A 24,644-nucleotide genomic window follows, 5' to 3' on the forward strand; every position below is an offset into this window, starting at 1 on the left:
CTTGTCTCTGTTTATAAAATCATCCACACTGTAGTAGCAGTTGGCTTTTTAAATATTTTCAATGTTTGCACAGGTAGATTCTAGCTTACAGTCCTTCATCTTTGAATGGATTTTATTTGCTAAGCTTCAAAGCCATGTAATATGCAGTATTTTCAGATAATGGTTGTCTATGGCAATGTAACATGTAATCTTGTTTGTGTTTTGTTGGATAAGTATGTGTAAATGAATTTCCCTCAAAAAGATGTGGGTTTCTTAACTCAGAGAAGTGTTTCATATATAAACATGGAAGGAATGGTCAGAAAGTCAAGGCTTGCAAATAAAGGTTTGTTCCAGTCATAGCTCTGATAATTTTTTTTTCTGTAGCTTGAACACTCTTGGGTGGCTTCCTTTTCAACTCCCCAAAAAATTATGCCATACCTTACAACTGATATAAAATATGTATGATACACAATTTTCCTAACAGCTAAGTCAGTTACTTTATTCGGAACCCTCATTGCATAAACAAAACTATTTAACTGCTTCAGTAAGCAATCCACATGATCAGTCTGTTTTGTTTTCTGTGCTAATTCTTCAGTGTTTTTACAGCAGACTACTGCTGTTGAGTCATCTGCACACAGAATCGTATCTGAAGTTACCTTACCTGGTGTGTCATTTATATAGTAATGGGCCTTGTATGGACCCCTGGGGTACACCTGCATGTATTTCCTTCCAACTAGAGCAAGCTTTCTTGCCCTTATGTTGTATAACTACCCTCTGTTTCCTATTTTTGAGATATGACTTGAACTAATTTAAAGATTTTTCATGGACACCATAAGAAGCTAATTTGAGGGGCAGCTGCGTATGGTTCACCATAGCAAATGCCTTACTGAGGTCACATAAGATACCTGATATGCCAACAGTGGTAATCTGTACCACATACTCTGTCTCTTTTTGTACATCTTCCATGTTTAAACTGCAGTTTGCCTGAATGCACATGTATTCAGAACTGAATTGACTTTAAAACTGGACAAACACACAATAGTAGTATTAACTTCTGCAGCAGACAGTTAGTCTACATAGGGGCCAGTGGCGTAGTTGTGTGTTTCCCGCTGTAGTGTTATCGATGTTCACTGTGATGTATGACGGGTGTGAAAGGATATGTGTCAGCTGTCAGTTCTATGTAGCTAATGAGAGAGCAGTGAGCAGATTATGTGTTTGGAAGTGAGAGACACCGCAAAATTGTCACACCTGTACAAAAGCAAAATCCTACACGTATTTGGATGAAAACAGCCATATTCTGAGGTCATCACATCAGAACAACTCACAGTTAATTCAATTAAAATGGCATAAATTTAGAACAGGTATAATGTTAACTCTTTAGGCAAATACTTTGTCAATAAAACAGTTTGTAATTTTGATTGGTCAAGAATATGTTAAAAATTAATTTTTCTTAAGAAGCCAGTCAAATAAAAGGGGGCTCGTCTTAAAATTGGGGTCATCTTACCCTTGCATATGTACAGTATGGTGTGCTGTTTGTTACTGAAAACATGTACTGAGCCAGCAGGGGTTAGGTCTCTCAGCTGTCAGGGTTACTCACAAATTTGGTGGCTTCAAATCAACCAGCCAAAGATCTGGCAGTTCTAATGTAAATATTATGAAGTAAAGGAAGCCTCTCACTGCACTAGATAGCAGAAGTGTAGAGTTTTTCAGAAGAAACCCTTTGGCAAGTTAGAGGGGACACACACACACACACACACACACACACACACACACACACACACAGAGAGAGAGACACAGAGACACACACACACAGAGAGAGAGAGAGAGAGAGAGAGAGAGAGAGAGAGAGAGAGTGTGTGTGTGTGTGTGTGTGTGTGTGTGTGTGTGTGTGTGTGACAATTTTTGTTTTTCATATTCACGTTTCCAAAAAACGCTTAAAGAAAGATTTTCACAATTCCTGTTGCAGGTTCCTAAGGGTTGTGCAGGTGACTTGGCAGAACAAATCTGATGAGGAACCCATGTCTGCAAATTTACCATTTGGATGTAAAATAAGTTTGAAGGTTGGATCACTTTCATATCTTCCACTTCACTGTGTGCAGACACGCACACAGTGGAGGTAATGAGCTCCGACTCGCGTGCTGTAGGAGCACACGATACAGTCAGTGTTTAGAATATTCGTCTTAGTGTTCCATTCTACGTGGTGAAGGACATTCTCTTCAAAGTAGAGAGTTTGGCCGGTCTGTGAAACACCACAGATCGCTGCAGTTGTGAACGTACTGACCAGTGAACGTACTTGCAGCCATTGTTGGAGTCAGAGGAAAATAGTACGTGATGTCATAATTACAACAGCGTGTGAGAACGGCACATTCCTCTCAATAGGTGCGCGCACTGGGAAGTGGTGGATTCAAAAGTGTTCTAATCTTCAAACTTATTTTACATCTCAAGAGGTGCGGGTTCATTATTAAAAACTTGTATACTAAGTCTCCTCTCCAAGTCCTAGAAGACAGCAATAGGAATTGTAAAACACTTTGTTGCCAATAAAAAACAGAAAGCGTACAGAAAGCAGAATCTGGACTGAGGATCAAAGTAAACAAATAATATGAACACAGGTCTCGTACCAGTCAGCCACAGTCAGTGAGGCCTTTATCTCGAGGCACATCTGTGGTAACGGGTGAAACTTTGGCGTGACACATACCACAGCTGTACATATTTTAAGAAACTTTTATTTTCACAGACTCAGTTGTATGACATAAATGACTGAGTTGTTTGGTCATATGAAAGACAGAGAACAACAACCAGACTGATCGATTCAGACCACAGAAGAGGACACAGAATTGACAAACATTTTCTGAATAACTGTAGGTCATAACTGCACCGTTGTGGAGCTACAGCTGATCGGTGACGAGAGCACGGAAAAGTGTGTGCTCTGAGCACAGTTACTACTTAAATTAGCTGCAGATGATAGTATCAGCTGGTCTGTCAAACTTGGTAAAACTTTAAATACATATCCACGGCTAGTTACCTGACACACGAATTTTCTGTTATGTTTACTGTTTAATGGTAGACTGTTAAATCCAATTATGCTAATAGTACTGTAATGTCAATAATAAGATACTAATTGGTACTGGAGAAACAGGACTGCATGTAGATAGTTGACATGAGGTACTGTAAGATCCAGTGTTGTTAATACTGAAATGTATAGGCTACATGTTTGTTTTTTTGTCATGTAGAGATAACCTGAATTAACTTATATTCTAACAACTTCAGTAGCACCGATTCTGACAAAATTACACAACTAGACACATCCTCGCAGCTGACCGGCTGCTGTTCTACAGCGGGAGCTTCCCGACGGTGCATTTCTGACCCGTGGTTCTCTATTGCTCAAATCGAGGTTGCCAATGTTGCTCTACTCTCGTGTTATGGCCAGTTTTATTTTCCCATACTATATAATGATCACCTCGATATCCGCGAGTCCCCACTGTCCGTGATCAGTCGAACATATATGAAACAAATTTAAATTAGAATTTTGATACCTGGAAAATTAATATAGTTACAATTTCCCTATTTTTTAGTGTTCTAAAATTGTACTTGGTGCAAATCAGATAGCGCCTCGGTTCATTTGATGTGGATGTTTCCAAAAAATGTAGTGTTGTGACCCTATCCTTTCGTGAGAGTTACTTTGCTGTGGCAACTGATCAGCGTCCTGAAGTTATCAAAATTGGTGAGCAGGGTGTGTTCTGTCATTGTAAGCAGAATGTGTCAGGTTGCTGTTTCTGATTTTTTCCCCCCATTATAAAGACAAAATAATGTGACACAACATAAACTATGTACTCGATTGTATTTTTAAGGAATGGAGGACTGCCACAACTGAAAGTGCTGGATCTACCACACGGATACGGTGTGGAAGATAACACAGTAATTGCCATCAGCCACGGATGTCCCGGTTTGCGGCAGCTCTCCGTCACTCACGCTACGAAGCTGTCGCCTGCTGCCTTCTCGGAGATCGACCATCTAGAACATCTTGAAATGTAAGTGATGTTGCTGGCTTTGCAGTGTAGTGCAGACAGAGTATTTTGCTGAATAATGAAAACGTAACTGGTGAAGTAGTACAGAATCGTGTGAGTTACTCATAAATGTTGTGACTGAAATTGTGTTGAAAAAGAATTGTAAGTCAAGACAATAAATAAAATATGCAGCTGGCCATTAAAACTGCAATATGACTGAGGTAGAGTGCAACAATTGTCAAACACGCATGAAGTTTACTACTGTTTTTACCCAAGTATAAGACGATCCGAAAGGCTTCTTTAGAAACATTTATTTTAACATACCCTGACGAATCAGAGTAACAAACTGTTTTATTGACATTATGTATCTGCCTAAAATTCCAGTTTTGACTGTCTACATTTTGATAATACAAGGAGAATTAACCCCTTAATATATATATATTTTTTTCAAATTATGTTCCAAAAATGATATTTTTTATTAATGAAAAACATTATATACTGAAAGACATTACATACTGAAATATAAAGATGGGTTTTAGAGCTCAAAATTATAAGTTGCAAAATTTTGAAAATCACCAATAGTAAAATCCTGAGCATACTGGTGCACTAGACTTCGATTGAAATATCTGAAACTTGGAGTCATTTTTAGGTTTCTGTGCAGCTGTCAATTCTAAGTGTGGATTTTACAACGGTTTCCTGTGAACAGAAATCTCGTAGAAGCTGGCCAGAGCACAGTGGACGTATTTATCTCGTACCACCGGCAAGTACTTGTCGCTCGACTGGCAAACTGTCGTCACTTTCGGTCTCGAATGAAATAACGCCACATTCTTCTTCACTTTCTAAGGTGCAGTAAATGAAGCAGGGAAAAATGAATACAAACGTCTCAAAAATGAGATCGACAGGAAGTGCAAAATGGCTAAGCAGGGATGGCTACAGGACAAATGTAAGGATGTAGAGGCTTATCTTGCTAGGGGTAAGATAGATACTGCCTACAGGAAAATTAAAGAGACATTTGGAGAAAAGAGAACCACTTGTATGAATATCAAGAGCTCAGACAGAAACCCAGTTCTAAGGAAAGAAGGGAAAGCAGAAAGGTGGAAGGAGTATATAGAGGGTCTATACAAGGGTGATGTACTTGAGGACAATATTATAGAAATAGAAGAGAATGTAGATGAAGATGAAATGGGAGATATGATACTGCATGAAGAGTTTGACAGAGCACTGAAAGACCCGAGTCGAAACAGGGCCCCAGGAGTAGACAACATTCCATTAGAACTACCGACAGCCTTGGGAGAGCCAGTCCTGACAAAACTCTACCATCTGGTGAGCAAGATGTATGAGACAGGCGAAATACCCTCAGACTTGAAGAAGAATATAATAATTCCAATCCCAAAGAAAGCAGGTGTTGACAGATGTGAAAATTACTGAACTATCACGTTAATAAGTCATGGCTGCAAAATACTAATGTGAATTCTTTACAGACGAATGGAAAAACTGGTAGAAGCGGACCTTGGGGAAGATCAGTTTGGATTCGGTAGAAATGTTGGAACACATGACGCAATACTGACCCTACGACTTATCTTAGAAGAAATATTAAGGTAAGGCAAACCTACATTTCTAGCATTTGTAGACTTAGAGAAAGCTTTTGACAATGTTGACTGGAATACTGTCTTTCAAATTCAGCAGGTGGCAGGGGTAAAATACAGGGAGCGAAAGGCTATTTACAATTTGTACAGAAAGCAGATGGCTGTTATAAGAGTCGAGGGGTATGAAAGGGAAGCAGTGGTTGGGAAGGGAGTGAGACAGGGTTGTAGCCTCCTCCGATGTTATTCAATCTGTATATTGAGCAAGCAGTAAAGGAAACAAAAGAAAAGTTCGGAGTAGGTATTAAAATCCATGGAGAAGAAATAAAAACTTTGAGGTTCACCGATGGCATTGTAATTCTGTCAGAGACAGCAAAGGACTTGGAGGAGCAGTTGAACGGAATGGACAATGTCTTGAAAGGAGGATCTAAGATGAACATCAACAAAAGCAAAATGAGGCTAATGGAATGTAGTTGAATTAAGTCGGGTGATGCTGAAGGAATTAGATTAGGAAATGAGACACTTAAAGTAGTAAAGGAGTTTTGCTGTTTGGGGAGCAAAATAACTGAAGATGGTCGAAGTAGAGAGAATGTAAAATGTAGACTGGCAATGGCAAGGAAAGTGTTTCAGAAGAAGAGAAATTTGTTAACGTCGAGTATTGATTTAAGTGTTAGCCATGTATGGAAGTGAAACATGGACGATAAATAGTTTAGACAAGAAGAGAATAGAAGCTTTTGAAATGTGGTGCTACAGAAGAATGCTGAAGATTAGATGGGTAGATCACATAACCAATGAGGTGGTACTGAATAGGATTGGGGAGAAGAGGAGTTTGTGGCACAACTTGACTAGAAGAAGGGACCGGTTGGTAGGACATGTTCTGAGGCATCAAGGGATCACCAATTTAGTGTTGGAGGGCAGCGTGGAGGGTAAAAATCGTAGAGGGAGACCAAGAGATGAATACACCAAGCAGATTCAGAAGGATGTAGGCTGCAGTAGGTACTGGGAGATGAAGAAGCTTGCACAGGATAGAGTAGCATGGAGAGCTGCATCAAACCAGTCTCGGGGCTGAAGACCACAACAACAACGACAACAACAACAACATGCTTAAATTCAATGTCAGACTTAGGATCACTGTAGTAAACCTAAACAACAATACAGGAGAAAGGCTGGAATGCACGTGTTTAATTGTCGAGCATCTAAAGCTGCACACAGTAAAGATGGTACCGAGTGGCAACCACCACGACAGCCAGGTGCAAACGCAGTACCAGATGCTCTATAGTGGCTGAACACTTAACTATCAGTGCTGAAACAGGTATAAATGGAGTTCTACTTTTTCACAGGTCTATTTATAAGCTGGCCAAGTACACTATGGATTTTTAGTATCTGTCAGAATAATAAAACCGAGGTAACTCAGGGTTTTATGATAAGGAGTTAAAATAAAGGAAAAGATATGGTTTTCATTAATATTTGGACTGTTTTCTTTTCTACCTATTTTGCTTCTAACCCAGTTTTTTTGTGGTACCACTGTTTTTAATCATTATCCTGACAGTACAGCTGTGAAATTTATATCTTTGCTGTCACAATTATTTGCCTGTTTATTCAGAATACATTGCAATTTCAAAGGTTTTGGTGGGACCTGAGAAGGCATCTGTCATCCCTCCCTCCACCCTTTCCCTGCCCTTCCAAATTCTTCAGAATTGACCTGCATGTGACCTCAGAGTCAAAGCTTCATCTCTAAATGTATTATGACCTCTATATGCTCTACAAAACAATGTGAAAATGTTGACTGTGAATACGAGATGAAATGATCCTTCAGTTTAGGAATGATGAGTTTGGGAAAAGCCTCATCTTATAATCGGGTAAATGCGGTAAACATTTGTATATGCAAAGAATCGGCATTTCAGTGCAATCGTGCAAAATTCTTAGCGAAACCTCTACCTACATTCTTTATGTAAGGAAATATTACAATGGTGGTTTCTCTGCACTGGAGCATAAAAGCCTTTACAGTTCCCAGGACTGATAATTTTATAGCTCAATGGAAAAGTATATTGTCTCTTAACATGGAAAAAATGTACTTTCACCCAAGGGATAGTGTATTTTCTCTAGGCAAAAAGTGTGTTTTTGTTAAAGAAATAAAGAAAATTTTTTCTTCTCAATGCATAACCCTGAAGTTTCTCATTGTGAGATAGTGGCTAATGTAGCATTTTGCTCTTTTCCATTGTGTTAACAATGGCTTGCTGATTATAAAGCCTGATGTTCAGGCTATCTCAAGGAGTAGGGTATCGTCATCAATGTTGCAAATCTTTGCTTCAGATCTTGTGTAAGGTGTTGTTTTTGTGACTTTTCCTTTATGACAGTCATGCCACTTTGTAGGTGTATTTGTCATCACCCTCACCTTAGACTTAAGTTTAATTTTGGAACAATTTTACTTGAAGATGTACAATAATTTTGATTTACATGAAAAATGCTCTGTCTCAAAGGTGACAGCTAGGAGTAAAATTCATCATATTTATTTCTGCCAACTTGTTCCCGTGTAAACGATAGTGCACTTGTGGTTTGTTCCAGACTAGATGTGACAGGTTGTAGCAGACTCGGCGGAGGCCTATTCCCCTGCCTCGTCGGGCTACCGCGACTTCACACGTTGCGAATGGGTACCATGTATTTCGGTACCACGTATTTTACAGAGTTGCAGCCAGGTGTGAGCAGCATCCTCAAATTGTCAGGTTTGCGCTGTCTGACATTCGATTATTCGGATGTTACTGGAGTGCCTTTTGATAAGTTTCCGGAGAATCTCATCAGTCTCAGGTAAGGAAAGATCTGTGTCTACATAATTACTTTGCAGGTTCAAGCTTTGGAAACTGCAGGTTGGAATAAGAATAATATAAGGAAAAGGATAGATTCTTACTCACAACAAAGGTGACCTGTCGAGAAGCAGAAATGCACGACAGAAAGACTGTTACACAGTATAGCTTTCCACGAGAGAGAGAGAGAGAGAGAAAGAGAGAGAGAGAGAAGCACACCTCATGCACACATGTCCACTCCCACCAGCAGGTCTGACTGGAACGCAACTGTCACATTAATAGCAATCTGAACCATGGACCTTGCCGTTGGTGGGGAGGCTTGCGTGCCTCAGCGATACAGATAGCCGTACCGTAGGTGCAACCACAACGGAGGGGTATCTGTTGAGAGGCCAGACAAACGTGTGGTTCCTGAAGAGGGGCAGCAGCCTTTTCAGTAGTTGCAAGGGCAACAGTCTGGATGATTGACTGATCTGGCCTTGTAACAATAACCAAAACGGCCTTGCTGTGCTGGTGCTGCGAACGGCTGAAAGCAAGGGGAAACTACAGCCGTAACTTTTCCCGAGGGCATGCAGCTTTGCTGTATGGTTAAATGATGATGGCGTCCTCTTGGGTAAAATATTCCGGAGGTAAAATAGTCCCCCATTCGGATCTCCGGGCAGGGACTACTCAGGAGGACGTCGTTATCAGGAGAAATAAAACTGGCGTTCTACGGATCGGAGCGTGGAATGTCAGATCCCTTAATCGGGCAGGTAGGTTAGAAAATTTAAAAAGGGAAATGGATAGGTTAATGTTAGATATAGTGGGGATTAGTGAAGTTCGGTGACAAGAGGGACAAGAGTTTAGATCAAGTGAATACAGGGTTATAAATACAAAATCAAATAGGGGTAACGCAGGAGTAGGTTTAATAATGAATAAAAAAATAGGAGTGCAGGTAAGCTACTACAAACAGCATAGTGAACGCATTATTGTGGCCAAGATAGATACGAAGCCCACGCCTACTACAGTAGTACAAGTTTATATGCCAACTAGCTCTGCAGATGACGAAGAAATTGAAGAAATGTATGATGAAATAAAAGAAATTATTCAGATTGTGAAGGGAGACGAAAATTTAATAGTCATGGGTGACTGGAATTCGAGAGTAGGAAAAGGGAGAGAAGGAAACATAGTAGGTGAATATGGATTGGGGGTAAGGAATGAAAGAGAAAGCCGTCTGGTAGAATTTTGCACAGAGCATAACTTAATCAAAATTAACACTTGGTTCAAGAATCATGAAAGAAGGTTGTATACATGGAAGAATCCTGGAGATACTAAAAGGTATCGGATAGATTATATAATGGTAAGACAGATTTAGGAACCAGGTTTTAAATTACAAGACATTTCCAGGGGCAGATGTGGACTCTGACCACAATCTGTTGGTTATGAACTATAGATTAAAACTGAAGAAAGTGCAGAAAGGTGGTAATTTAAGGAAATGGGACCTGGATAAACTGACTAAACCAGAGGTTGTACAGAGTTTCAGGGAGAGCATAAGGGAACAATTGACAGGAATTGGGGAAAGAAATACAGTAGAAGAAGAATGGGTAGCTCTGAGGGATGAAGTAGTGAAGGCAGCAGAGTACCAAGTAGGTAAAAAGACAACGGCTAGTAGAAATCCTTGGGTAACAGAAGAAATATTGAATTTAATTGATGAAAGGAGAAAATATAAAACTGCAGTAAATGAAGCAGGCAAAAAGGAATACAAACGTCTCAAAAATGAGATCGACAGGAAGTGCAAAATGGCTAAGCAGGGATGGCTACAGGACAAATGTAAGGATGTAGAGGCTTATCTTGCTAGGGGTAAGATAGATACTGCCTACAGGAAAATTAAAGAGACCTTTGGAGAAAAGAGAACCACTTGTATGAATATCAAGAGCTCAGACAGAAACCCAGTTCTAAGGAAAGAAGGGAAAGCAGAAAGGTGGAAGGAGTATATAGAGGGTCTATACAAGGGTGATGTACTTGAGGACAATATTATAGAAATAGAAGAGAATGTAGATGAAGATGAAATGGGAGATATGATACTGCATGAAGAGTTTGACAGAGCACTGAAAGACCCGAGTCGAAACAGGGCCCCAGGAGTAGACAGCATTCCATTAGAACTACTGATGGCCTTGGCAGAGCCAGTCCTGACAAAACTCTACCATCTGGTGAGCAAAGCGTATGAGACAGGCGTAAGAAATACCCTTAGGTTTCAAGAAGAATATAATAATTACAAACCCAAAGAAAGCAGGTGTTGGCAGATGTGAAAATTACCGATCTATCCTGTGAATTTTAACTTATTTTATGTTTAATCAAGAATATTTTGAACAGACTGACGGTGTCGCCATGGGTAGCCCCCTGTCTCCTTTGGTGGCCAACCTTTTTATGAAGGATTTTGAAGAGAGAGCGCTTGAATCAGCTGCCCTGAAGCCAACTGTTTTTTGGCGGTATGTGGATGACACTTTCATAGTGTTGCCTCATGGAGAAGATAAATTAATCGAGTTTCTACATCACCTCAACTCCATTCATAGCAACATCCTGTTCACCATGGAAATAGAGGAAGATGGTTGTTTGCCTTTCTCGGATGTCCTGGTCGAAGGAAGAATGATGGTTCTCTAGGGCATTCAGTTTACCGGAAACACACTTGTACTGATTTGTACCTGCAAGCATCAAGTTGCCATCACCCATCACAAACCATGAATTTGCTTAAAACACTTGTTCATAGAGCTCATACTGTCCCAGATCTAGATAGCTTACCTCAAGAATTCGCCCATCTAAAGACAGTACTCAGCGAAAATGGGTATTCCATCCGGCAGATTAACAGGGCACTAACAATTAAAACTAAGAAGCAGGAAGAGAATAAAGAGGAGAACATGCCAGAACCATCTTTAGCTTTTCTTCCTTTTGTTGGTAACACTTCGTTTAAAATAGCAAGAATCCTCTGCTGAACATGGTATTTCTACTGGACATTCAATGGAGTATGAGAAAACAATGATTTTGTCTACAGCAACGTCTTTCTGGGACTCCATTATTGAAGAATCCGTAGAAATACGACTGGCGGAAAATCTGTTAAACTGTGACAGCGGCTACCAGCTGGACAGTGCATGGAATCCTGTCATCTCCACGATTTGCTCAAATCGAAGACGACTGAGTGCATCGACGGCCGTGGCAAACAGCAACGCAGAGGGCGACTGAGTTCCACTATTCACCAGCGAGGGCGCGGCCGGCGGGCAGTGTGGTTCAACTATCAAGCTTTCGATGCATGCGCAGAATAGTTACAGTACGCTATATATTGTGGAATGGAGGACGTTTTCGCGTCTGCGACAGCTCAGCTGAAGGTGACTGGCAGGTGCCCAGTTGACATATCGTGCGAAGTATTGAACGACGACCGGCTGCAAGCTCGAAATTTGTTTGAACTACCGACCTATCCATTTAATATGCCACAGCTGCAAACTACTAACACGAATTCTTTACAGACGAATGGAAAAACTAGTAGAAGCCGACCTCAGGGAAGATCAGTTTGGATTCCGTAGGAATGTTGGAACACGTGAGGCCATACTGACCCTACGACTTATCTTAGAAGAAAGGTTAAAGAAAGGCAAACCTACATTTCTAGCATTTGTAGACTTAGAGAAAGCTTTTGAAAATGTTGACTGGAATACTCTCTTTCAAATTCTAAAGGTGGCAGGGGTAAAATACAGGGAGCGAAAGGCTATTTACAATTTGTACAGGAACCAGATGGCAGTTATAAGAGTCGAGGGGCTTGAAAGGGAAGCAGTGGTTGGGAAGGGAGTGAGACAGGGTTGTAGCCTCTCCCCGATGTTATTCAGTCTGTATATTAAGGAAGCAGTAAAGGAAACAAAAGAAAAGTTCGGAGTAGGTATTAAAATCCATGGAGAAGAAATAAAAACTTTGAGGTTTGGCGATGGCATTGTAATTCTGTCAGAGACAGCAAAGGACTTGGAAGAGCAGTTGAACGGAATGGACAGTGTCTTGAATGGAGGATATAAGATGAACATCAACAAAGCAAAACGAGGATAATGGAATGTAGTCGAATTAAGTCTGGTGATGCTGAGGGAATTAGATTAGGAAATGAGACACTTAAAGTAGTAAATGAGTTTTGCTATTTGGGAAGCGAAATAACTGATGATGGTCGAAGTAGAGAGGATATAAAATGTAGACTGGCAGTGGCAAGGAAAGTTTTTATGAAGAAGAGAAATTTGTTAAAATCGAGTATAGATTTGTGAGGAAGTTGTTTCTGAAAGTATTTGTATCGAGTGTGGCCATGTATGGAAGTGAAACATGGACGATAAATAGTTTGGACAAGAAGAGAATAGAAGCTTTCAAAATGTGGTGCTACAGAAGAATGCTGAAGATTAGATGGGTAGATCACATAACTAATGAGGAGTTACTGAATAGAATTGGGGAGAAGAGGAGTTTGTGGCACAACTTGACTAGAAGAAGGGATCGGTTGGTAGGACATGTTCTGAGGCATCAAGGGATCACCAATTTAGCATTGGAGGGCAGCGTGGAGGGTAAAAATGGTAGAGGGAGACCAAGAGATGAATACACTAAGCAGATTGAGAGGGATGTAGGTTGCAGTAGGTACTGGGAGATGAAGAAGCTTGCACAGGATAGAGTCGCATGGAGAGCTGCATCAAACAAGTCTCAGGACTGAAGACCACAACAACAGGTGGAGAGCTGCATCAAACAAGTCTCAGGACTGAAGACCACAACAACAGGTGGGGGGAGAGAAGAAGACGGGCGGGGCATGCAGGGACTAGATGGGGGTACAGCAATACTGGCAGGTGCAGTGTTCTGAGGTGGAGGGAGGGGGAAGATTGAAAAAGAGGAGAAGAGGAGGGGAAAGGATGGTCAGGTGCATTGGCAGAGGGAGGCACACAGCGAGGGTGAGAGGACACGAAAATGGAGGAGGTGGAAGGACAGAGGGGATGGAAACAGTAGCGACAGTAGGTTACTGTATGTTCAGGCAACTATAATTTCGGGAGGGAGTGGAGAATGTCTTGTAAGGATAATGCTCATTTTTGCAGTTCGGAAAAGCTGGTGTTGGAGGGTAGGATCCACACGGCTCGAGTAGTGAAGCAGCCGTCAAAATCCAGCACATTATGTTCACCTGCAAGTTGTACCACGTGGTGCTACTTCGCTCTCGCCCCCCAGGTTGGCGGTGCCCGTTTGTCTCGTACCGATATAGAAAGCTGTGCAGTGATTGCAGAGCTGGTAGATGACGTGGCTGCTTTCTCGGACGGCCTGGCCTCTGGTGGGCTAGGACGAGGCTGTGACGGATCTGGAATTGGAAGTGCTGGGAGGTGGATTGGGCTGGTCCTGCACCAGGGTCTCCACAGTGATACGATCCCTGTAGCTGTGGCCCAGGACGGGGAGTGGCATAGGGATGGACTGAGATGTTAACGTGTCATATTTATGGTGAATAGTAATCTATCCTTTTCCTGCAGTTTACGTTTGATTGGCAAAGGGTTCAAAAATATAGAAGCACTCGGGCTTTCTCTGTGTTCTGTCTCAGATAGCATGTGGGGAAAATAAATAACTTCTCTTGCAGTTCTGTATCAGTGTTAAATAAGGATAAATGTAGAATAATGACTCTGTGTGTGTGTGTGTGTGTGTGTGTGTGTGTGTGAGAGAGAGAGAGAGAGAGAGAGAGAGAGAGAGAGAGAGAGAGAGAGAGAGAGAGAGAGCTAGCTGTGTAGTATCGGCTTATAAGATTAGTAGCAAACGTCTTGAGTGTATCACATTGTATATGCATTAATGGGTAATAGTAAGAAATTATATGAAATATGGTGATCAGGCAAAACATTACTAGGAAAGGTGCACAGAAAGCTTAGATTTGTTGAAAGGGTGCTGTGATTTATGTCTGAATAGGAAATTGCACATGACGCACCAGTGCAACCATTTATGTCACTGTAGATGTTTGTAGATACGGTACCGTCCCAAAGTGTGGCAAGTGTTGATGATGTACTCCTCCAGTCCGTGCACACACAGTGATCATTTGAAGAAATGTCAGTCAGAATCACTGCTACTTCTCTGAATTACAACAGCTGCTGTTCTCCTATTTGGTATCACAGTTGCGTGGCAGTCTGTATTCTGTGGAGTTATGTGCTCGTTCTCACGGCCAGGAAATCTAGAAAAAATGGGGGAACTTTTTCATCCGGGAAAAGTCCAGCAATTTGTTATAATTTTGGGAATTTTTCATTGTTTTAATTTTCAGATCAATTTTTGTAGTTTTGACTGATAAAAACTGATATTCTAACAAATAATTTTACTGTAGCCCACTGCTGCAGAATAATACTGCAGCAGTAAAACATAAACCAGAGAATAACACCAAAGCAAAAGTTAAGACTGTGAAAACTTTGTAAGAACAAATTGCTTTCGATGAGAGTGACATCACAGGTGTTTACATTTCTAACAAGCTGTGGGAAAATATTGTGAATGGTTATTTGAGAAGCACTGCTTTCAAAGTAAATTTCCTTTTACACAAGACATGTGAAAATATGTGATGAATTAATTAAATTGTGAAGTGTTTCACTGTCATTCGAAACTTAAACCTTTTGAGAGCCAGCCACTTTAAAAACGACCAGCCATTTATGCCATTATTTAAAATTTTAATGGTGCGTTTGTGTTTAACACATGCTAAAAAGAGACCAAGCTTCAAGGTTAGTTTTTCATATTTATTTCAGTTCTTTTGTAGATTACAGATTATGCAAAAACAATGGCAGAAGTATGATTATCCTTTAGAAAACGAAAAAAAAAAAAAATTGAAGGATGAGTTCAGCAATTTCACACGTAATTTGATTTCCAATGAAAGGGTCAAAGTTTTCTCACATGTAGGGGGATATGTCGCAGTCGTAGCAATACTTGTTTGCTTCTTTCCTGCTCATTTTACAAGTAAATTGTCTCATCTTCTCCGTACCGTGCTCCGAATATCTGCTGTCGTCGGCTGTCTAGGTTGTGTGACACAAGCTATAATTGGTTAACGAAGTGCATTGTGCAGCACAGTCTAAATTTCACTGCTCCAAAAGCTACTGTGCTGTACGTGCTGGAATTCGTATTTATACTTTTGTAATACCAGTATATACAATGTTTATGTTGCCCCACGGCAAAGAGCTTTCCAGAACACATTGTTTTCTTGCTGGATTTTGTTTCCTAAAATGCTGGAAGTTCTGTGCTGGTGTATAAAACGTTTACCAGTCAAAGAATTGAAAAGTTTTACAGCTTCGAAGGAAAATATACTGGCACTTAACAAGGAAAAATGTACTTTCTCTCAGGGTATAGTACATTTTCACCCAGAAAAAGTGTATTTTTAACAGGGGAAAATCTACGTGGTTTTTTTCTTATTTATTTATTTATTTATTTATTCCCCCCCCCAAATTGTCCGCATGTACACCCTGTCGTAAAGAATTTAAATCCAGAAGCTCATTGAAATAATGGTCCTGATGCATCTCCATAGTGCTTTGAGTCATGAAGCAAGTGATGTTCAGTGTGTGTGCGCTGCATCCTGTCACTGCAGTTATAGTATTGAATAACATTACGCAACTGCTCTGCACGTGTCGCCCACAACGTAGCTGATGTTAATCAGTTCCTGTCCTCAATGTAGATAATAAAGTTCGTGTTAAAGTACAGTCTGTCTGCAAAGGAATGTTCCGTTTCAGTGGTATATTATAACAGTTTTTTATACAAATATTCAGTTCGACCTAAAATACAATTCTTCCCACACTTTGGGTAATAAGTCCAGAGCAATGGAAGCAACAACAGCCCCTTCAGTTCTGTGTCTCAACTCTGGCAGATCATTAGATAGTGGCACAAAGCAGACAAGATCTTTTACAAAGCCCAAAGGAAAAAAATCACAGGGGTCAAGGCCAGCAGAACAGTGTCCTCGTCATATCAGTTATTAGCACCAGTCCAGCGGTCAAAGGCTTCGATGTTCGACTGTGCTCGTACAAAAACGTGCCGACGGATAGGGGCCCGATGTTGTTGCCGAGTAAAGTTTTCGGGGTCACCTTTTAACTGATGAAAGAGCCGTTCTGGTAACATATCCAGGTAAGCTACCCCTGCTATGGTAGCTTCAGCAGAACAAAATAGTCTGAACACTTGACATTGGGACACACCACAGAAAAAGTTTAATTTTGGGATTTCGCATGTACTTCCATTGCGTAGTTCTGTACATCTTAATTGTCACATCGGATAGGTCATCTGCAATCACTTTGTACGGTCCACGGAATTGTGCAGCTAGGTTCTTAGAATGACACCTTCTTACGGTCTCATCAAACAAAAGAAGCATCCTAAATATTCTTCGATTCTCCAACTCTTCGTGTGAGCTTTACTGGTTTCCTTCATTTCTTTTATCCTTTCTCGTGCTACTGGATGTACTGCTTGCAGCATTCTAGTTGGCTGATATGCATAACAGTTCATTCCTCTGTCTTTATGACTCCTGGAATGTGTACTTGTCTCCCATAAATTTATGCCAACAATGTATAGCCATTGCTACTGTGAAAATATAAGTAATTGGATAGATTAGTTTTCCACATCTTTCATTTTCTAACCTTCTATTTTTTGCAATTCCCATCCCACCTGTACCACATACAGTGCACTTAGCTTTCCGCATTTATTAGCTCGTGCACGATGTTACAGCAGTATTCTCTGTTTCTCGTATTACTGTATCTACCGTGTTTAAGCTCTCAGATTTTTGAATCTTGTCCACTGCAGTCTATAACGGTCAGTCTTTCCGTCTCCTCCTGTCCGGTAAGTCTTCCTCCGACCAGAGGTTCTGCGTGACTCCTCCAAACTCTACTCCTTTTCCTAAACCTTACCAGTCCTCCTCTTTCACCGCTCTCCCTTCCCCTTCGACCCTTCTGCTAGGAGAAGGATCCTTCACTGCTCTCCCTCCCCCTTCGACCCTTCTGTTAGGAGAAGGAGCAAGTGGCTCCAAAAGCTTGCAAACTGTAATACCTTTTTCATGTGTGTTCTCCTGCCACCACATGATGAATAAATTTTTTTTCTATCCAGTTACTTGTTTGTTTCAAAAACTGATTATTTTTGTTGATACTTTGCTACTGTGAGGCATATTAAATACAGAAACAGTATACTGTTCCCATATATTCCAAGTACAGTGGTCCTCTCTAACGAAGTGTCATAAATATTCCACCAGTGTCCTACGAGTTCTCTAGAGCACCCCGTTTGTCAGTGAAATGCTGTCGTCACAGTTTTCTGGATCCTTAATAACTTATGTACCCTCTTCTCTGTGTGAACTTATTTCTTTGAGATTTGTAATAGTTCCTAATGTGTTCCTCTTTTCATGTCTTTCCACTAATTATAGTTTTCTATTTGGCCTAAGTTTCTGTGCATCCTCTGATGACTGCCTAACACTAGTTCAACCTTTTCCTCTGTGTCTAGTTCATTTTCTTCACACGTTCTTAATTTTCCCTAACCACTCTGTGTCTCGTTCTTTCGTGCCCTCTACATCGTCTGACCACATTCGGCTCAATGCATCACAGTGAGGACGCATGTTATTGTTGCAATGTTGCCCAGCTCCCAGTAATTTTACACGTCATATGTCCACTTTTCTTGTAATTATTTGGTTTAGGAAGCCTAATATGTGCTGTAATAGATGTTACAATATACAGTCTTCGGTTACCTGACATCTTGTCACCTCGATAACAGACGTGAAAATGCTGCAAGGCTCGAAGCAAACTCGGAGTTTTCTCTCTTACTCCAACTCTGTGCAGACAGTGCACACCACCGTACTCGGAGCGGGTACGAGTCGAGTCGACGCCCGTCCGTGGCAACAGGTGGCTCATGTGCCAGTGACGTCGGAGAGTAACGCAGTCGGCACGCAAATTCCCTGACTCGAGACAGTTCCTAATGTCCCGTCAGAAGGCGCCACTCTATGGACGACGTGTCTGCCAGCTTTCTTTCATTCATTTGTCATCGAGGCCACTAGAGTGTGCCATTCCACCATCCACAAAGTTAAGAGTACCGATCTTTTAACATCGGTTGTGATAGTTTTGTTTTTTTGACAAATTAGTTTTGAAGGTAGAAATTCGGAGAAATTTTTTTCTCATCAGCATAACTGGAGTTTATAGTTTTTCAGTTGTAAATTGAGCGCAGATTTAATGTAGTGGCATTTGGAAAAATGGCTGGAATATTGCAATTGTAGCTGTTACTGAAGTCCTAATGTTTTTATTTATCACATTTAGAAATATTATCTCCGAGAACCTCGTGTGTATACGTTGTGGCGTTTCGAGGTGATCGAATGTATCGGTTCTCGATACTGCATTTTTCTGTGCACTGTTGCATATAATACGTTCTGTACAGTGAGAAATAGCTCGTCACACAGTTCCTAGTTTGCAAAGTGTAACCAGTTTTAAACACCGTGCAAAATATTAATACTGGAAATTGACAGTTTAGGACAGCGTTTAAAATGAATATTTGTAAAAATAGTGATTGGTTGTGTGGCTGTCAATTTAAAAATGCATTATTTTGCTTCCCATGCCTGTATGATGTTGAACCCTTGTGGACAAAAGTGAGGGTTACAGACGTAAACCATCTGAGTACCAAAGTGTAAAAGCACGAATCTTCAGCTGCTCAAATACAACCGAGTAGTGCATCGAGAAGGAAAATTGCTGAGAATGACGTGTCCGAAAGAACAGACGTCACACATTTGTATAACCGATCTGCCATGATGGGCACTGAAATCACAACCTTCAGTGCAGATGCACATTTACATTCAATCTCCAGCAGGAATCTAAATGTAGTGAGTGTGGACGACACGGGTGGGGGCTGTGGATAGGTACTAGGTGGGAGTGCAGGTCAGCTGAGATAGTCTGTGCATTTGTGATAAACGGTCTGTCCGGGTCACACAGTGGTTAATGCGACTACCTAGTAAGCGGGAGATCCCAGGTTTGAGTCCCAGTTGCGTGCACATTATCCTCACCACTTATTTTGCACAAAGTCCTGATACGACTGATATCTTAGTACCATCCCCGTATGTTTATTTCTCCTCCCTCCACTGTCAGTTTGCGTAGTAGAAGAAGTTGGGTGTAATAGGTCTGGGCTAAATATATTTCTGTGGTTCCTTCGAATTGGCCTTAAGGGATCATGATAAAACTGAATTGTTATCAAACCCTGACTAATTTTACTTCTGGATTGAATGCAGCATTGAAAGATAATTTGGGTAAGGCAACTGTTTTCAAAGGAACCTTCAAAACTATTCAAAGTGAACTTTTCCAAATTATGTTGGATGTATACCAAGAAGAAATTTCAAAGCAAATAAGGAATCATAATTTTTAGCTGTTATAGCAGATAAAACAAACAGATCAAACATATTTCAGATGGCTGTTGTATACTGTTACATATTGAGACCCAGAGGTTCTAGAGTTTCCTATCTCCTTGTGAACACGGTGCACAGATGTTCGCTGCGACTTTGCTAGAAGAATTGAATAGGCAAAAAGACTCACCAAAAATTACTTGCACAGACCTGTGATGAGGCATCTGTTATGGCTGTTTCCTCGGGTGGAGTACAAACTGTTGTGTAAAAATTGTCCTAATGCAGAATGTGTACATTGCTATGCTGATGAAGTTAATCTTATAATGAGCAAAGCGGTATCAATCAATTGCAGTATGATTTATTTATTTATTTAGAGTTTTCAGAGAATATGTCCATTCTTTTCATAGAGTGCGCAGTGGACCACTATCCTCGGTGACTTAGTGAGAAAGCATTTCCCTCGATCTTGTCCAGTGGATTTTTCGATCTCAATTCGTAAATGCAGTTCATTACTCCAACAATGTATAAATCACATACTGGAAGGTGATTCTATAAGAAGTGAAACTACAATTTGCCAGGCTCTTCGCCATAAAAATGTTCGTTTCAATCATATCTTAAATTATCAGTGAGCACAGACATTTGCCTGCAGGGGAACAGCAACTGTTATAAATTAAAATTGTAGAGCCGGCACAAGTTGCATGTAATTTTTTATTTATTTTACATGTTTCATTTGTCCAATGCGAGCACTCTCAGAACTTATGTAGCGGGGGCCACACGGTACCCGTTTCAGTTATTGGTTGGAATTTTCTAGTTAAGTTATGCCATTTGTCAGAGTTCTGTTTGGTCAGTTACGGTACGGAGAATCAATGCGTGCTGGCCCATAAGATCATTTCGACATTTAAAATAAATGTTATCGAGATTTGAGAAGTAATTGGTATCACCAGTGGCATTGAATCTGTTGATTACTAATGAATCTACTGATTTATCAGTGAAGAGAATGAAGTTGGAATAGCCTGATGTGAGTAGAAAAGAAAGGCAAAGGTGCTGTGCAACGTGATTGATGTTATAGATCATTGTATTTTTTCACATCATCTTGTAGCTGCTTCATTGTTTTTTCGTGTTAAGTTCCCCTTGTATCTTTTTAAGATATCCTGAAGATACCTTAAAGGAAATGTGTTCATTGTCATCATTTTTGGATAAGCTGAAACTATATTGTTAACTATCTTTTATCTACCTAGCACAAGAATGTAGATCATTATCTGGTGCAGTTAGTCTAGTAGAGTCTGACAACTAACAGCCCAGGGAAGATGTTCACTAAGTAGTCTAAACTGTTGAAGGTGACATCGGTCGAACCGAAAGGCTGCTTTTCAACTTTGAAAATAATAAAATTATTCTTACATAACTCCGAGTGAGGAAAGGTTGACGGCCTCGGCGATGCTTTCCACCGAAAGAGGTCTCGCGATGCAGATTACAGACTGCAATTGGTGTGTGACTGAAGAGTTTGTCAGTGAAAAATGGAATGGCAAAGTTTCAATACAAGTAAGACAAGTTCGTTAAATGATGAGTGTGTTTCAGTTCTACTAGGAATGTAGCTCATTCAATAGTTTTTCTAGATAGTTGATAAATCATAGCATGCTCTTTGCTACAGATATTTTTCTGTCAGATATATTTCTCACTTTTTTCAGGATCATAACTTGGATTTAAAAAATTGAATTTTCTGGCATTCATACACACGAATTGTCAGGATGTTTAAATCGTAACAAATGTCGGGAAGCGAGGCACCGATAAAAGAATTTTCTTCCTTGTAACCATCTCGTATAAAAATGTAACATTGAAACTTTGGTGCAACACCCAGCTTCAGATACCACTGGCTACCACTGATGTATCAGCATTTGCATTAAGATTTCTGGGTTTATACAAAGTGTAAAAAAAATATTCCTCTAGTTCCAACCACCATTTCAGTAATCTCAGCAACAGACCTTCGACACCAAAAGTCCGTGTCAGTGGCTCGTGATCTGTTACTATGGTAAAATCTTCCTAAATGTGTGGTCTGCACTGTTTTGTGGCCATACAATTGCTAAGCACTCTACCTTAGTTTCAGCCTTATCCAACAACCGTGGGGCACAGTTGACTGGCAAATCTGAATCTATCTCCCTTCGTGACAGAACTGCTCTGAACAGTTCTGCACTGGTATCTGCAGCACCAGTGTTATGGTTTCTTGAAATCAGGGTAGCTCAGTATGGGAGGATTTACTAATCTCTCAGTTCCTCAAATGCTGCTTGTGGCAGAGATCCCAGTTCAGCGATTATACAATGGATTCACAGTATTAATATTCAGCCACCCCTAAATATCCTTTAAATCCTGTAATGGATTTCAGAACTGTTCTCCACCTCTTCACATTATGCTCACCTGGCTCCACATCTTTCTTTGTTATTTTGTGTCCTAAGAATATTACCTCTTTCTCAGAAATTCACACAATCTGGTGTAACTTTAACCTAGGTGCCCTTAAACCATCCAATATTTTCCTGCAACTTCTCATCACATTCCTTTACTGAACTACCTTAGCAAGTTACGTCATCCGAGTACATTGAAACACTTTGTCCCATGCAATCTTGCCAAAGCAACATTCACTAGTCTTTGAAATATACTTGATGCATTCTTTGCCCCATTGGCATCCTTTTGGACTCTTAGTGCTGATAATTTGCAGTGAATGCTGTGTTTTCCTCTATCTGCTGAATCTATTAAAATAGTGGAGAAATACTTGGCTTTCCCCAGTTTGTCCAGTATCTCACTTATGTTGGGGATGGGGAAAGTTTCCCCCACTGAGATTTCATTCTATATTTCCCTATCCCACAGGTGTCCGTGGGTACTTTTCAGGTTCTCTGAACAATTATATCCCCATTAACCATTTTCTCAATTTGCTCCTGTAATACCACCTTTTGTGCTTCCAGTATTCTATAGGGATGCACCTTTCCTTTGTTGTTTTGGCAATATAGGGAATGCATGCCTTACCATTTATGTGAATGCCAAATTGTCACCTTTTAGATAAAATACCTCACCATATGCCATACAATTCATATCAGTCTTCTTTATCCAACTGACCATTCAGATCATTTCTCTAACTTGTGCAGTGAGATTTCCTTTTGTGCTCATGCCGTTAATTGCTCCCTGTGTGGCTCATGTTGGTGTCACTTTGTCTTATCAGTTCACCTAAAACTTTCACTGTACTCAGATTCCACTTGGCCTCACTTGTAATTAGTACACTGAAAATATATTTCCCTTGCTCTAATAGAACCATAAATTTGGCTGTATGCACACTTGGCATTTCTTCTTGTTTGGGAATAATCTTTTCTTTTTTTTTTCATTACTGGGATTCAACCCTGTTTCTACACACGTTCTTATGTTTTTCTTTGCTGTGAGCTACTTTCACATCACTTTCTGATGCCCCACTAGTTTGCCTTATAGGTAACTCATAACATGTCGTCTCACAACTTGCCTTTAATTTGCATTTTTAACTTTTCCTTCACCATTCTGTGATTTACACTTTTTCATCTTATGTCTGTCATGTGGAGCTTACCGTCGTATTCATAGATCCTTTTTGCCATCTACTTTTCCTGATTTGCGATTATTGATGAAAGCTGGATCCATCATTACACACCAGAGTCGAAATGGCAGACAAAACAATTGACAAAAGGCTGGTAACAGTCCACTGAAGAATGCAAAGACCATTTTGTCAGATGGTGAGGTGATGGTCACTGTTTCTTGGGATTCCCAAGGATTACTTGGAAAAAGGCACAGCCGTAGCTGGACCTGTTTATGCTTCATTGTTGCATCATCTGAAACTTGTGTTGGTGGAGAAAAGACCCAAGTTTAACCACAAAAAAGGGTCCTTTCACCAGGATAGTGCACCATCCCACCCATCAGCGATAACAATGGTGAAAATGCATGAATTGGACTTTGAATTGGTTCCTCATCCACCCTATTCACCATACTTAGTCCCAAGTGACTTCACCTTGTTCCCTTACTTGACACTTTGGCTTGCTGGGAAGAAATTTTCATCAAATGAGGAAGTGATAGTTGCAATCAACAAGTATTTTGCAGTGGGATGAAAAAGTTGGTGGATCCCTGGACCAAGTTTATATCCTTCCAAGCAGAATATGTTGAGAAATAAGTTGAGTTATTTACGAAACAAACATTTTTCTCGCTTATTTTAAATGACTTATCAAACCGACTTCATATGTGCCCTTGATATCTATTGATAACTGTAACTGACTTCCTAATTTGTAGCAATATTCCACTGCAATTTTGTTTCTTGCTTCAAAATCTGTGACTCTTAACATTTGGGCATTTTGTCACAGTAAGATGTGTATTCCTCGTGTAACACACTCTTAGTTTTCCATTTCACTTGTGGGCACAGCCCCTAATTTCTCATTGAATTGGGGTCTAGCCTTTCACATTTTTCACAAATGGTTATCTTTTTAAGTCTGCATTTGTGTGACCTGGTTTGTCACAGTGGTAACAATATTTCTGAGAGCCTTTTGCTTCTTCTGCCTTCACCGTCTACCCTCGTGTTCCTCTTTGACTTTCCACAGTCTCTAGCCATGTGACCCATCTGCACTCAGTGTCATCATCTTCCCTCTGTTACTTAGAGTTTAGACTTCCTTCACTCTCAGGAATAGATCCTTTTTCTTTCACGGAGAGTAGGGCACTTTCCTCTCTCAACACCTCTTCTGCTGTGGTGCCTAACCTAATTTAATCGGCGTGTCTTCGTACAGCTGCCCGAATCCTATCACTCGCCAGGCCCTGCACGGAGCGATCCTGTCCCAGTATCCGCACCAGTCTCGATGCACCTCACGGTTGTGCTGCCCGTGTCACTGGTGACGGCCTCTCTGAATGATTTTTAAACTTCATCTATCCGATGAACCGATGATGCAATTGCTTTCCCTGTGTGTTGTCTGGCCTGACA

General features: G+C 40.6%; 1 protein-coding gene across 5 annotated transcripts in view; it reads left to right on the plus strand.

Annotated features, from left to right (window-relative positions):
- LOC124616715 overlaps positions 1 to 24,644 on the plus strand; it is a 55,367-nt gene that overhangs the window by 11,182 nt on the left and 19,541 nt on the right. For all 5 annotated transcript variants that reach the window (XR_006979868.1, XM_047145076.1, XM_047145074.1 and 2 more), the window contains 2 exons: positions 3,828 to 4,007; positions 8,132 to 8,371. Coding sequence is in view for 4 of the 5 variants with exons in the window: in XM_047145076.1 (XP_047001032.1) it covers positions 3,828 to 4,007; positions 8,132 to 8,371 (420 nt within the window). In the remaining variant the exon portion in view is untranslated. The remainder of the gene's footprint in view (positions 1 to 3,827; positions 4,008 to 8,131; positions 8,372 to 24,644) is intronic.

This window comes from Schistocerca americana, chromosome 5, assembly GCF_021461395.2.
Source record: "Schistocerca americana isolate TAMUIC-IGC-003095 chromosome 5, iqSchAmer2.1, whole genome shotgun sequence".
Lineage (NCBI taxonomy): Eukaryota > Metazoa > Arthropoda > Insecta > Orthoptera > Acrididae > Schistocerca > Schistocerca americana.